Genomic DNA, 12,250 nt, shown 5'->3' with positions numbered 1-12,250 from the left:
GCTGCTGGGCACCACTAGCACTTGGGCCCATCTCAGATGTCCCTTCTCTGCACTACATTGAAAATCAGCACTTCTGATCTCCAGCCGAAACCCAAAGCCTAAACATGCACAGATGCAGAGCAAGTTCAGCTCTGAGGCCAACCGCAAGCAAGCGGCTCAGCTTTCGGAGATGCACACCAGGATTGCATTTATTCTATTCTGTCCCTTAATGATCTTGCAGGAGCTGATTACTGCCTGGTATATTGGCTTCCTCTGCCTCATCCTGGCCTCTTTCCTGGTATACTTGGCCGAGAAAGGAGAAAATGAGCACTTTGATACATACGCAGATGCACTCTGGTGGGGTCTGGTAAGTAATTTTTGTAGAGCAGCTGCTGGTTATTAAAATAAAATGTCCATTAACCCCCCATCTTCTATCACTTATTGAGGAATCAGCTTACAGACTGCTTAGTTAACATTTTTATTAAATGGCTTCAGGCTATTCCATTTAGCTAGATTTCTTAAATAAGGCTTGTAGGAGATGCGATGGGATCGCATTTGTTGAGCTACCTGGGGCAGCACAGCAAGAGAAGATTAGCAGTTGGACTTGGCTCCATTGTGGCAGATCTAATAAAAGCCTCGTGGTCATCACTGTGATAAGTGTTGCCACCTTTCCATCATTTATCATCATACTTGAGCTGTTAAATGCACCAGACTATGTTTCATGCAATTAATGCATTCTAAGTACCAGGAAAACTTCAGTGCTGAAAGCACTCGCTTTGCAAATCTTTGCTGACAAAAGAGAAAGGGCAATACTTTCAGTTTGCTCCGTGTGTGCGTGGGAATTATTGGATTAGTTGATTAACAAAGGGAGAATTAATGACGTTCTAATCTCCTTGCATTATTGTTCTTCTGCTCTGGCACTGCAGCGCTGGTTTGGCCTTGATTACAAAGCATGTAATGAAAATCCCAGATCTGATCAAATCCCAATAACAGGCTTGGGGAGGAATCGGCTGATCAAGCAGCTCCTCTTCTTCAGTAAAGGGAATGAAATGCTGCTAAGGCAGTGAATTGCTTTTCAAGCCCCTTGGTTATGACAGCAAATAAAAACAAAGCCCAATTTGACATAACTAGGAAATAAACAATGGGGGAAAGCCGACGGCCCAGATCAGAGCTCAGCATGAGGAAAGCCATGGGCAGAGCTGTCCCTTCCCGGGCTGGAGAGCTGCGTGCAGAGCATCCCACCTCATTCTCCATTTCAGGTGTTGGAGCACCACGTGGTGTTGCTCCTGTCCATCTGACAGTGACATTTCAGCCTCATTAAAACGAGCAGATTTTGTCATTGTCCGGCTCACACGTCCAGTGCAGACGTGCTAAGAAATGAGCAGAACAAATCAGCTGTCGGTTTCAGGAGCTTGTATCCTGATTTCATCTCAGTGGCTCCAAATCCTTGCAGTTGTCTCCATAAATTGTAAAAAAAAAATTATAAAAAATTATAACCCAAGTTTGCGGTGATTAAGGAGTGAGTGTTGCTTCAGCTCAGTATTTCAGCACAGAATAGCCACGTAGATGCATTTTACTAAATGCTTTGTCAAAATGGCAGCTAATTGATAAGGCTTTTAGTGGGTGCTGTTAAACGGTGCTTTGGGATTGGGCTTCCATTTGATTAAAACAGTTTTGCTCCAGGCTGAAGGCGTTAGGTTTCTGACAGCATGTCAGTTACATCAGGACTCCACCACCCTTGGAGACAGCTCTGTCCTTGGGGCTGAGGGTGAGGGACCTTGGGTCCTTTGGGCAGAAGTCTCCATAAGGACGTCCTGTTGTGCCAGTCCTCCCTGTCCTGTGTGTCCCAGGCTCTCCAAACTTTTCCTCAATTCTTGATGGAGGGCCCAGCATTCTCCATTTGTGAGGTTCTTGGACAGAAGCAGGAAAAATCACCTTTTGCTGCAGTTTGAAGCTCAATGATTATTTGTTTCCAGCAGATCTCTCAGCTCCTTCCCCAAAACACACAGAGCAGCTTGCCAGCCTCTCTTGGTACATTACGTTAATTCTGAGGAGGGGAAAAATACCTCTAAATTAGGTTGTACAAAGCAGCCTGTTGGGCTAATGTGCAGTTTTTAAGTAGGAGGGGAGACTGGCTAATAAGCACTGCTGGGAAAATGGGCAATAAACAGCATCAGATCCTTATGAGTGCAAATAACCTTGATTTCTTTTGAGATGTGCTGAAGGCAGGATGGCCCCCGAGCTTGTCTGCTCCCCACCATCTGCTCAGGGAATTTTGGTGGCATTGCTTTATGTTATTATTTTAGCATTTTATTTCAGTACTTATTAAAAAATGATGAAGAGCAGTTTTTACATGGGGAGATAGTGTTAGGACAAGGTGTGGGTGGATGGTTTTAAACTAGAATAGAGGAGTTTTGGATCAAATGGCAACAGAAAATAAAATTCTTTACTCAGAGTGTGGTGTGGCTCTGGCACTGCTTCCCAGAGCTGTGGGGGCCCCATCCCTGGAGGTGCCCATGGCCATGAATGGGCCCTGTGCAGCCTGGTCTATGGGAGGTGTGCCTGTCCATGATAGTGGTCGGAGCCGAAAAGGCTTTAAGGTCTCTTCCAACCCAAGCTATGTGATTTCCAGTAGAAAGCAACGTGACTGAGGGTTGGGGTTCTCCTCTTGCAGATCACCCTGACCACCATTGGCTATGGGGACAAGTACCCACAGACTTGGAATGGGCGACTGCTGGCTGCAACCTTCACACTCATCGGTGTTTCCTTCTTCGCTCTCCCTGCTGTGAGTGTGGGCAGTGTGGGGGGCTGAGTTATTACCTGTTTACCACAAACCTGTGGCTTCACGTGCCTGAAGAACTCCTGGCTTCAACTGCTTGGCTGCTTCTGAGTCAAAAAGAAAAAAGAAGAAAAAAAAAAAAAGTGTCCACTCTGTGTGGACAGCCATGGTGCATATGAGCAAACAGGATGGAAAATGTGGATGTAGTTATTCACAAATGAGATGGAAAATGTTTATTGAAGTGAAACCATATTCCTGCTGCTGTTCCTAGGGGTGGCTGTGCCATTTCAGTAAATCACCTTGCTCCCTATTGCAGTGTTGCACAGATCTGATTTTCCCTCAGAGGGGTGGTTTGCTGCATGCTTGTATGATACGGATGTTTCCTGTTTTATCAGCTGCTTTTACCAAAGCGGTGAGCACCAACAAAGCCCACATTTGGGGCTGCCTTGGTTGAGGGCTCCTTGCTCCTTTCCTGATGCATTTGAAGCAAAAATGAGATGGAACAAAGCTGTGGAACGAAAGCTGGCTGCAACCTCTCAAAGCTTGTCTAACACCTGCTAACTGCACAATTTCATTCTTTTCCCCAGGGCATTTTAGGTTCGGGGTTTGCTCTGAAGGTTCAGGAGCAGCATCGGCAAAAACACTTTGAGAAGAGACGCAACCCAGCAGCAGGCCTGATTCAGGTTAGGAGCTGGGAGCCTCAGGGCTGCATCCTCCTGATGTCGAGGTCTAAATGGACTTCTGGGAGCAGGGGAGGAGAAAAATGGTGCTGCATGTCTGAAGTGTGAGACAGCAGCTGGTGGCTGGGCTTGTCTGAGAACAAATGCCAGGAAGGCAGCCATAGGGATGCAGCATATGCAAAAGGCAGTCTGGGGGAGAAAAGGAATGAAACTCAGCCCAGCACAGTGAGACAAATACACTGGGACAGTCTGTTTCACCAGTTATATTTTTTTTTTCTCAAAGAGAATATTTATACTGATACCAAGTTACAATTGGGAGCATTTTCCCTCATGCTAACAGATGTCTGCACAGAAGGCTGGCCGTGGCGGATAGCTTGAAGAGTGGTTTTACACTCCTCTGCTCCCTTCTCTCCAAATTTTGTGGCTCCCCAATGCACAGCAGTAGTGCTCCTGACAGCGAGTGCCTGGTACCTGCAGCATCTTTAGCTGTGATCAGTGGCATCATGGTAGTACCCCCAGTGTGTCACGTGCCAAATGGATCATTGGCACTGTGGTAACACACCAAATGTATCACATGCTAAATGGATTGGTGGCATCGTGGTAGCACCCCAAATGTGTCACATGTCAAGTAAATCGTTGGCACTGTGGTCGCACCCCAAATGTGTCACGTGCCAAATAGGTCAGTGGCATCATGGTAGCATCCCAAATCTGTCACACATCAAAGAGAAGGCAAAAGGTCAGACCCACAGATAGCAGAGAATTGGTGTTGGTGGAAGTTTATGAAACTCAGCCTGTATCTCCATTCCACCCTGTCTCCTCCCAGGCTGCATGGAGGTTCTATGCTACCAACCTGTCCCGCACAGACCTGCACTCTACGTGGCAGTACTACGAGCGCACCGTCACCGTCCCCATGTACAGGTACTTCCTCCTTGTGCTGCCTGCCTCGTGGTGCCAATGTTTCCATGTTTGTTACCTGGATGTAGAGTTTTATTGTTCATTTAAGTTGCTATTCATTTAAGCTTTTTATTTATTTAAGTTAAAAAAAAAAAAAAAAAAAAAAAAAAAAAGATTTCCACATCTCTTAATAGCCAGAATATGTCTTTTCTTTCAAGGTTTATTTGGTTTTTTTTTTGGCTGTGTTTCATTTTGTGTTTCTTTTGGCCTCAATTTTAATTTCCCTGTTATTTTTTTTTTTCTTCTTTTCATCTCTGTGTGTATGTACGTGCTCTTCTTTTCACCTTTATTTCTCCAAGCCCGGGGTAGTTGCGTTGTGTTGTGACAGTGCCGTGCCCAGGTGTGAAGACTCCAAGCTGCCCCGGACCTAGGTAAATGCTGCCTTGCCCTGCGTGCAGCAATTCGTGCTGCTCCACCAGGCTCTAATGGTCCTTCTGCCTTTCAGCACTCTTCTGTCCCTCTGGGCTGCCCTGGTGCCGTCCCCAGGTGCATTTGGCCTTGGTTCCAATTTCCTTTTCCTCTTTCCTTTTTTCCTTTTTTCCCTGCCCGTCCCTTTTCCTGCCTGGGCAGTGCTGTGCATTCCTCTCTGGTGTGTTTTGAAACTGCCCAGATCTCTCTGGATGGTGTTGGTTGGATATTCTTGCAGCTTTGTGAGGTTTTTTTGGGGGGCACGATGGGGCGGGCTCCTTGTGCTCCCAGTCCTTATGGTGCAGAGCTGTTGTCCAGCTCTGGGTTGTGCTGGTGCTGATGCAAAATTCCTCTGTGTTACTGGTGCCTTTTAGCCATTCGAATGCATTTCCCAGGGCAAGCATTAGCCCATGTTCGAAGTGTTAGCCAGCCTGTTAATCCATCTTAGAAGCCTGTTGGAATTCACATTGTCATGGTCAGTAAGTTGTCGTTGGATTCGTTCCCAGTGTGTGCCTGATTGGTTGTTTGTTCCCTAAAGGTATTTATGAACTGACATCAAGATTTTGCTTTAAGAAAAAAAAACAAAACAACAACAACTCAATGAAACAGAACCAAACTGTTTCCCAATAGCATTAAAACCCACTCATCCAACTCTCTCTGTCCCAGCTCTGCGTTGGTTGGGAGCAGCTGCTGAGGGGAGCAGGACCTGGCCCAAAGCCCTCTGCAGAGCACACAATGCCAGCATTGGCTTCAGTGGGCTTGGTCATGGTTATACTGCTCTTGAAAATCCCAAACTTAGCATGCAGCCAGACATACAGGGGCACCCTTTGGCACGAGGATAAGAGCATCCAGTACTTCCTTGGGCATGGGGCTCTCTTCTCTCAGCTTCACCCTAAAACTCCAATTGCTATCTGTGCACAGGTAACCAGATCATCACCTGAGAGGTGAGCCCTGATGGCTTCAGCTCTTTGTTTGTTTTTTACCAAGCAAGTGGTGAACTTCTTTTTGAGTCTGGTTTGGATGTGTTGAACTGAAATCATTCAAAATACTTGTCCCCTAATTTAAAAAGGGGATAACTGTATGTTCTGGCTGCCGCTTCCATCTCTCACTTTGCCCATCTACCCTTCCTACCCACTTCTCCAAGCCAGCTGGCATGCACCAACAGCTGCACCCTGAGCCCAATGCCATGGTGTTGGTTGCTGCGTGCAGCTTAGCTGCAGGCTGTGGTTGGGAACTGGGTAGGGGGACACAGCATCCCCTCTGCCAGAGGTGAGCTGCAGTCACTGCTGCCTTAGCACCTTTTCTGCTCAACATTGGGCTGCTTGTTCCTCCTAGCAGGAGCCCCATGACTTGAGCTTATGTCTCTTCCCAAGGCACCTTTGAAAAGAGGGGCTGTTTGGTGGGGAAAATTGGTAGCCATGACTTGGAGGAGCATGCGTGTGCCCAGAGCATCACTCAGAGCACTGCAGGAGAGCTGGTTTCTCTCTGCTGGGGAAAATAGGGTGGACTCTGAGAGCATCTCAGCTTGGATGTTGAGATTCAAGATGTGGTAAAGCAAATCTGCAATATACATCTGGCTCCTATATAAAAAAACAAAACCAATATTGAAAAAAAAAAAAAACCACAACAACAACCAAAACCAAACAACAAGACCCCCAAAATTACTCTATAATCACTCAAGAGAACAGGATATTGTTTTCAGCTAAGTTCATATATTTGCACTAAAAAATAGTTACTGAAATGTCATGTTTCAGTAAACATTGGAGCTCCTTAGAGCCATCCTCCCGGTCCAAGGAGCCCCTGGCTGGTAGCACTGAGGGCTGAGGATTCCTCCCTGAAGATCTCTCAGAGTCCCCCTGCATTTTCCCTGCCCCGTGGTGCCCGTTTGCTTTGGGAGTGAGGTGCCAGCAGCCTGTCTCATGGGTGGCAGTGATGTGAGGAGCAGGGAGCGAGCTCAGCCTGCACTGATGCTCACCCACAGCCTGGTCCCAGCTCACCTGCTCCCAGAGTGCACTTGGTTCATGTGCTAATTTTCTTTGTTCTGTTTCTTTTCTCCCTCCCTCCATTTTTTTTCCTTTCTCTTATCCCTTTGGTTTTCTTTGGTGAAAACTCTTGAAAAGCACGCAAACGCAAACGTACGGTGCCTCCAGGTATGACATGCATGTGACTCTGAACCGTGTGTCATGTCACTCCTTGTTCTTCGTTTGGGACTGTAATATACAAAGCCTTTAACTAAAAAAAAAAAAAACAAACCCAGAAAGCTCTGAAAGTCAGGTGTTTTTGGTTTTTTTTCAAAAGAATGAGTGAAACCCCAAACCAGACCGTCCATCCTGCTGCCTGCTGACTAACTCCATGTGCCCCCATATGTGTTTTAGCTATTGGTTTGTACAAGTGTTGGGAAACTGTGCCAAAATGATGATTTAAGGAAGGAGAATGGGAGAGTGCTTGATAAGCTCGCTTTATTAACGATGATTTCTTGATGTTCTTAACAACCTCCTCCAAATCATATAACTCTTAACAAGAATACCTCCCCATTCATGTTTCCATTTCTCCTCTCCCATCACTCATGTTTGTTGTCCTTTCCCCAGCCCTCTTTTCCCATCCATCAGTGTTATCTCAGTGTTGTAGGAGCTGTGCACCCCGGGTAGCTCTGAGTCTGCTGCCCTTGCTGGTGTGAGTGGTGTTGGTGGCATCACGGGACACATTGATGGTAGTGCAGAATAAAATTGCAGCAGTGGCTGTGCCTGTTTTTCAAAGGAGAATGGGATATCAAATGTAGTGTGCTAAGCCAAAGTGATTGCTCACGATTTCCCTCAGTAATTCAGTGTGATGCTTGGAAAAGGAGTGTCCCATCTCAGCAGGGTAATTACGTTTTGGTTATTTTTCCTTCTGTAACTGACCCGGAGCCAAGCAGTTATTAGTCCCAGTTGTTCCTTCTGAAAGCTGACCTTTCAATCCAATCAAACAGACGTGTATGTGGCTGGGGTGAGATTTATTACAAACAATATTATCTCAGATTCTGCAGAAGAGAGCAGGTTTTCAGATGATAGGCATATTTTATATGAGGTGGGTACCTGAAGGTGCAGTAAAGGCAATATTTGAAGATGTGGAATTAATGGCTTACGTTTGGAGACTGTGGGCCAAGCTCAGTTCTTAGAGCAGTTTAAATCCTCACTAGGTGCATTAACACAGGTGTGATTTAGTGCCTGATTTGCAAACCTGGTTCCAGTTTTCACGGATGCGAGTTTTGCTGCCTTACTCAATCACACTTATTACTTTGTGTGGTTTATTTACAGCAAATAGCATCCATGATTGAAAGTGTGTGATTGAGTGCACATTGAGTGCTGTCTGGGACAGCAGCCTGCTTTAAGGACTGGGCATTTTTCTACTGCTGGAAGTGAAATAAGAATGCTTCCACTCCAGCTCTTATCATAACATATTTCATAAGTCTCATAAGTATTCCCTGTTATGGAGGAATGACTTAAACTGGAGACAAAGTCATGGTGAGTGTGATAAGCTCCTTGTAGAACTCCAGCACAGCATGGAGACTCGTTTTAGTCCTCATCATGGTATCCATCTTCTCATCACTCCCTCCCTCATTGCTCATACTGGGGCTGTTCAAACAAATCATCACCGTCTGTGTGTGTTGTGTGTGTGTGTGCTCCTGTGCTCTGTTGTGTGCTGCTGCCCTCCCTCCTCATGTTGTGGGGTCTCAGTGATGTCCTGGCTGGAGGCATGGTGTCCCCACTGTCCCCAAATGCTTGATCGTTGTCTGTGCTACCAGGAAAAGCAATTGTACCTTCCCTTTGGCTTGGGGAATGGAGTCAGTGCGGTGTTTTTATGTGTGGTCCTAAGAGGTGATGGGTTGCAGTTGGGTGTTCCAGTGGTGGTATGGGCTGTGTGTGCTCCTGGAGCATGCAGACCTCACCCAGCTCCCCTTCACCAAAACATGCTTCCTTGCTGACCAAGTGGCACGAGGACCTGGAGGAGAGAGAGAAAAGCACACAGAGCCCTGAGGCAGCAGGCTTCCCTTTGAGGTTGTGGTGAAGTGATGCAATGCAGAGCAGTTACGCTGCTTTTGTAAGGGCAGGTTAGGCTGAGCAGTCACTATGGATCACATTTGGGGTCTATATGGGTCTGAGTTGGTGCCCATTTTTATTAATCGTCTTTTCAGCACAGCATTCTTTTCTTCACCACGTGTGCACTGTGCCCACACCTACTGCAGCAGCAGTGAGTCTCTGTGTTGCTTATGTCATCAGCTCTGCATGGAAGCATCTCTGCTGACCAACAAGGTTGTCACATTCTGCACAGTGCAGACCTCAGGTTGTGGGCTAATGCAAGGGGAAGGGTCCTCCTGAGACCCTGAATCCCTCCATGTAGTGAATGGGGATCCTGAATCTTTCTATTTAGTGAACAGGGGCCTCAAATCCTTCCATTCAATGAGCTCATGAAGTCTTCAGCTCTGTGACTTGCATCAGAGCCATGCATTTGTGATCCTGGCTTGAGAAATTGGGTTCGTTGCCCTGTGGAGCTCTTTGAAGCAGAGAACTCCATAAAGGAGGGGGAGTTGGACTCGATGGTCCTCATAGCTCCCTTCCAACTTGGGATGTTCCATGATTCTAAAGAAGAATAGTTGTGCGCTCAGCATTAAGTGCTGAATACACTTTTTATTTAGCAGTACACTTTGTGCTTGATTTTAATGCACCTCCTTCTCCCGTCTTGGCATCAGTCTGCAAATATTGTGGTGGGTTTGCACAGAGGTGTCAGCCCAGCACTTGCACACTGCTCCAGTGCACAAAGGTCAGCCTCCTCCTGACACCTCAAATGAGGAGGATCATTAATTCACCTACTCAGGGCATGCTCGCCTCTGGGTGGAAATGTGCAGAGCTGCACTGCGGAGGAGAGCCAAATTTTTCAGCCCTGTTTTTACTCTTTCCTTCATCTTTAAGATTGGAACGTTTTTTTGATTGCCTCAGTTTTGTGAACACTGAATCTGTTCTGCTGATCAGCCATGTTTTTGAGCGTGGGATTTGTGCGTGCGGAGGAAAGGCTTTTCCAGGTGTTGTTTTCCTATTCCTATTAGAGGAAAACTGTGAGCCTGTTGGTCTCTTAATGGCTTAAAATTTGTCACAGCCCTATTCCTTCCCCTTTCCTTCCAGTCCTCAGCTGTAGGTTGGGGGAGTTTGAGCAGATTCTGCTTCCATCAAAGCCTCCGTGGCTCCTTTCCCAGTATGAATGAACAGACCCCTCCTGGGAGCTGTGCCTCTTTGGGCTGTAGCCCTATCCTTGTTGAAAGCATTGGAGACAGCTGCTGAGTTTGCTTTGCACTCTGTAGCACAACCATGACACGTAGCCCTACAGCAGCATGTGCTGGTAGCCCAGAACAGAGCTTGCAGCAAGTCATAGGGTGAGCCTGAGAAAGAAAGGAAAGCCCTGGTTCTTTCCTGATCCAGAAAGCCATCATACAGGGCTATGGCTCTACTGGGGGCAAAATCATCTGCAGGCAGTAGAGAACGTGGGGATCTCCACCCAGTAGCGCTCTGCCTTTCCTGGATCACTGCCTCTCATTCCCCACAGGCTGCTCTCTGCATACATCTCACACATCCTGAGAGCAGCAGGGTTGAGTTTCCCCATTTGCCTCCAGCACAGGAGCATCTCTCCACCTGACATCCAGCAAAGCTGCCACAACACCCCCATGCTGCCTAGAAATGCTGCCAGGCTCTGATGGTCAGGAGTGCGGGGAAGCAGACAATTTCTCTCTCTCTTGCTGTCCCAGTCTTTTCCTACCACCCTGCTATGGTCATTTTGAGAGCAGCTAGTTCCTGCCCCATTGCAGTCAGTGGCACTGAGATATGGTGAAAGGAGGGGACAGCAGGCAAAGCTTCCAGGAGAGGAGGCTCTGGGGTCAGCTCTGCCCAAACGTTAACACTCTTTTTTTCTCTTCCTGTAGACTCATCCCTCCTTTGAACCAGCTGGAGCTCCTGAGGAACCTGAAGAGCAAATCGGGACTGACATTCAGGTCAGCAACAGAGTTAGGAGAGCTTGGAAAGCTCACACTTCTTCACTGCATTTTTTTTTTCTTTTTTTTTTCTTTTTTTTTTCCCCCCACATTCCTGCCTTTTGCGTGTCTGCAACCTTGAAGATGTGAGAGGTGTTGGCAGCTCATCCCCACGGGTTGCTCAGCAATCTCCTCCCTGCCCCTCTTCCATGCTGCCCATGCATTTCTTCAGCCTAATTTGTCTCTGGAGTAACGTTACAGTGCTTGGCTGGAAATGCAAAGTGGTACTTTCAGAGGGTCAGCTCAAGGTGGTATTCTCGGTTTGCCTCTGACCTTCCTGTTCCTCACTGCCCTTGGAGGACGTTCAGGCCCACGATGTGCTAATTCATTGCCTACCCTCCATCTTTCCCTAAGAGCAGGCAGGATTTAGTGGTGAGAAAAAGCAAAAGGATGCTCCCTTGGTCTCTCTCCCCTGACTGAAGCACTGTGTCCCAGATTCCCATAGCTCCATAAACAGGTTACAAAAGTCAGAGATCCTGCTGAGCTGGAGCACAGCACGTGGCAGTGGTGGGTCAGACTTGCAGCATTGCTGTGAGCATCCTACTGTTTGGAAACCGTCCTGCTCAGCGCAGCTCTGCTTATCCTCTGGGTGAGGCTATCAGTCAGCCAGAATCACCACCTCATGCCTGCTCTGGTGAGATGGCAACAATTGCCTTATAAGCCCAGGCATCCTGCAGCTTCAGTCTGCACTCAGGAGTGATCATTTCATGTATTTTAAGCAAGGTGGTTCACCCCATTTGGTGACAGGGGCAGTGCAAAGCCCTGGGGATAGAAAGGAAATGCTGAGCTGGTGAGTTGTGGGTGGGACAGACAGGGTCACTGGGCTGTGACCCTGCAGAGTGCAGGGATCTGGAAACCCACAGACGGGTCAGACTACAGATTGAGTGTGAATGTGTGAGGCTGGGGCTGGGCTGAGCACAGAGCAGGGGGATGAAGGCATTTTTTTAGACTCTTCAATCCAGTTTGTCCCCCCACCCCCAGTAGCCAGCTGGTGCCTGGAAGGAACCAGGAGATGCAGACCTTTACACTGCAGACATTCACTGTCTGCTCACTCTCTTCTGGAGCTGCATGGATGAGGCTGTTCTTTCAGCCTGGTGTGAAGGAGGTGTGAGTAGCTGAAGGCAGGACATGTTTTCCTCATACCGCAGGGAAATGCAACCAAGCTGTTGGTCAGTAAAAGGGAGACTTCTTTAGTGCGGCCATAGGTTGGCTTGTGATGTTGTGCCTAGCCTTTTGCAGGTCTTCACCTCACTTTGTCCTCAAGGTCCCTGTTTTTTTTCAGTGCAAGTGGTTTGGGATCTCAGTGGGAAACTGCATGCAAGAACTGTGGTTCCCACTCCCTCCACAGAGCCTTTGCCAATGACAGAAAGGGTGGCTGAGGTGGAGGACATG

General features: G+C 47.5%; 1 protein-coding gene across 5 annotated transcripts in view; it reads left to right on the top strand.

Annotated features, from left to right (window-relative positions):
* KCNQ2 (potassium voltage-gated channel subfamily Q member 2) overlaps positions 1 to 12,250 on the top strand; it is a gene marked incomplete at both ends in the record, with an annotated part of 50,901 nt that overhangs the window by 21,719 nt on the left and 16,932 nt on the right. For 3 of the 5 annotated variants that reach the window (XM_079543600.1, XM_079543597.1, XM_079543596.1), the window contains 6 exons: positions 221 to 346; positions 2,654 to 2,764; positions 3,346 to 3,441; positions 4,262 to 4,356; positions 6,921 to 6,950; positions 10,751 to 10,831. In XM_079543600.1, coding sequence (XP_079399726.1) covers positions 221 to 346; positions 2,654 to 2,764; positions 3,346 to 3,441; positions 4,262 to 4,356; positions 6,921 to 6,950; positions 10,751 to 10,831 — 539 coding nt within the window. The remainder of the gene's footprint in view (positions 1 to 220; positions 347 to 2,653; positions 2,765 to 3,345; positions 3,442 to 4,261; positions 4,357 to 6,920; positions 6,951 to 10,750; positions 10,832 to 12,250) is intronic. The other 2 variants (XM_079543598.1, XM_079543599.1) reach the window with 2 other exon arrangements.

This window comes from Tetrao urogallus (assembly GCF_951394365.1).
Source record: "Tetrao urogallus genome assembly, chromosome: 16".
Classification (NCBI taxonomy): Eukaryota; Metazoa; Chordata; class Aves; order Galliformes; family Phasianidae; genus Tetrao; species Tetrao urogallus.
The sequence above is the reverse complement of the archived record's forward strand: the minus strand, read 5'-3'. Positions and strand labels throughout refer to the sequence as shown.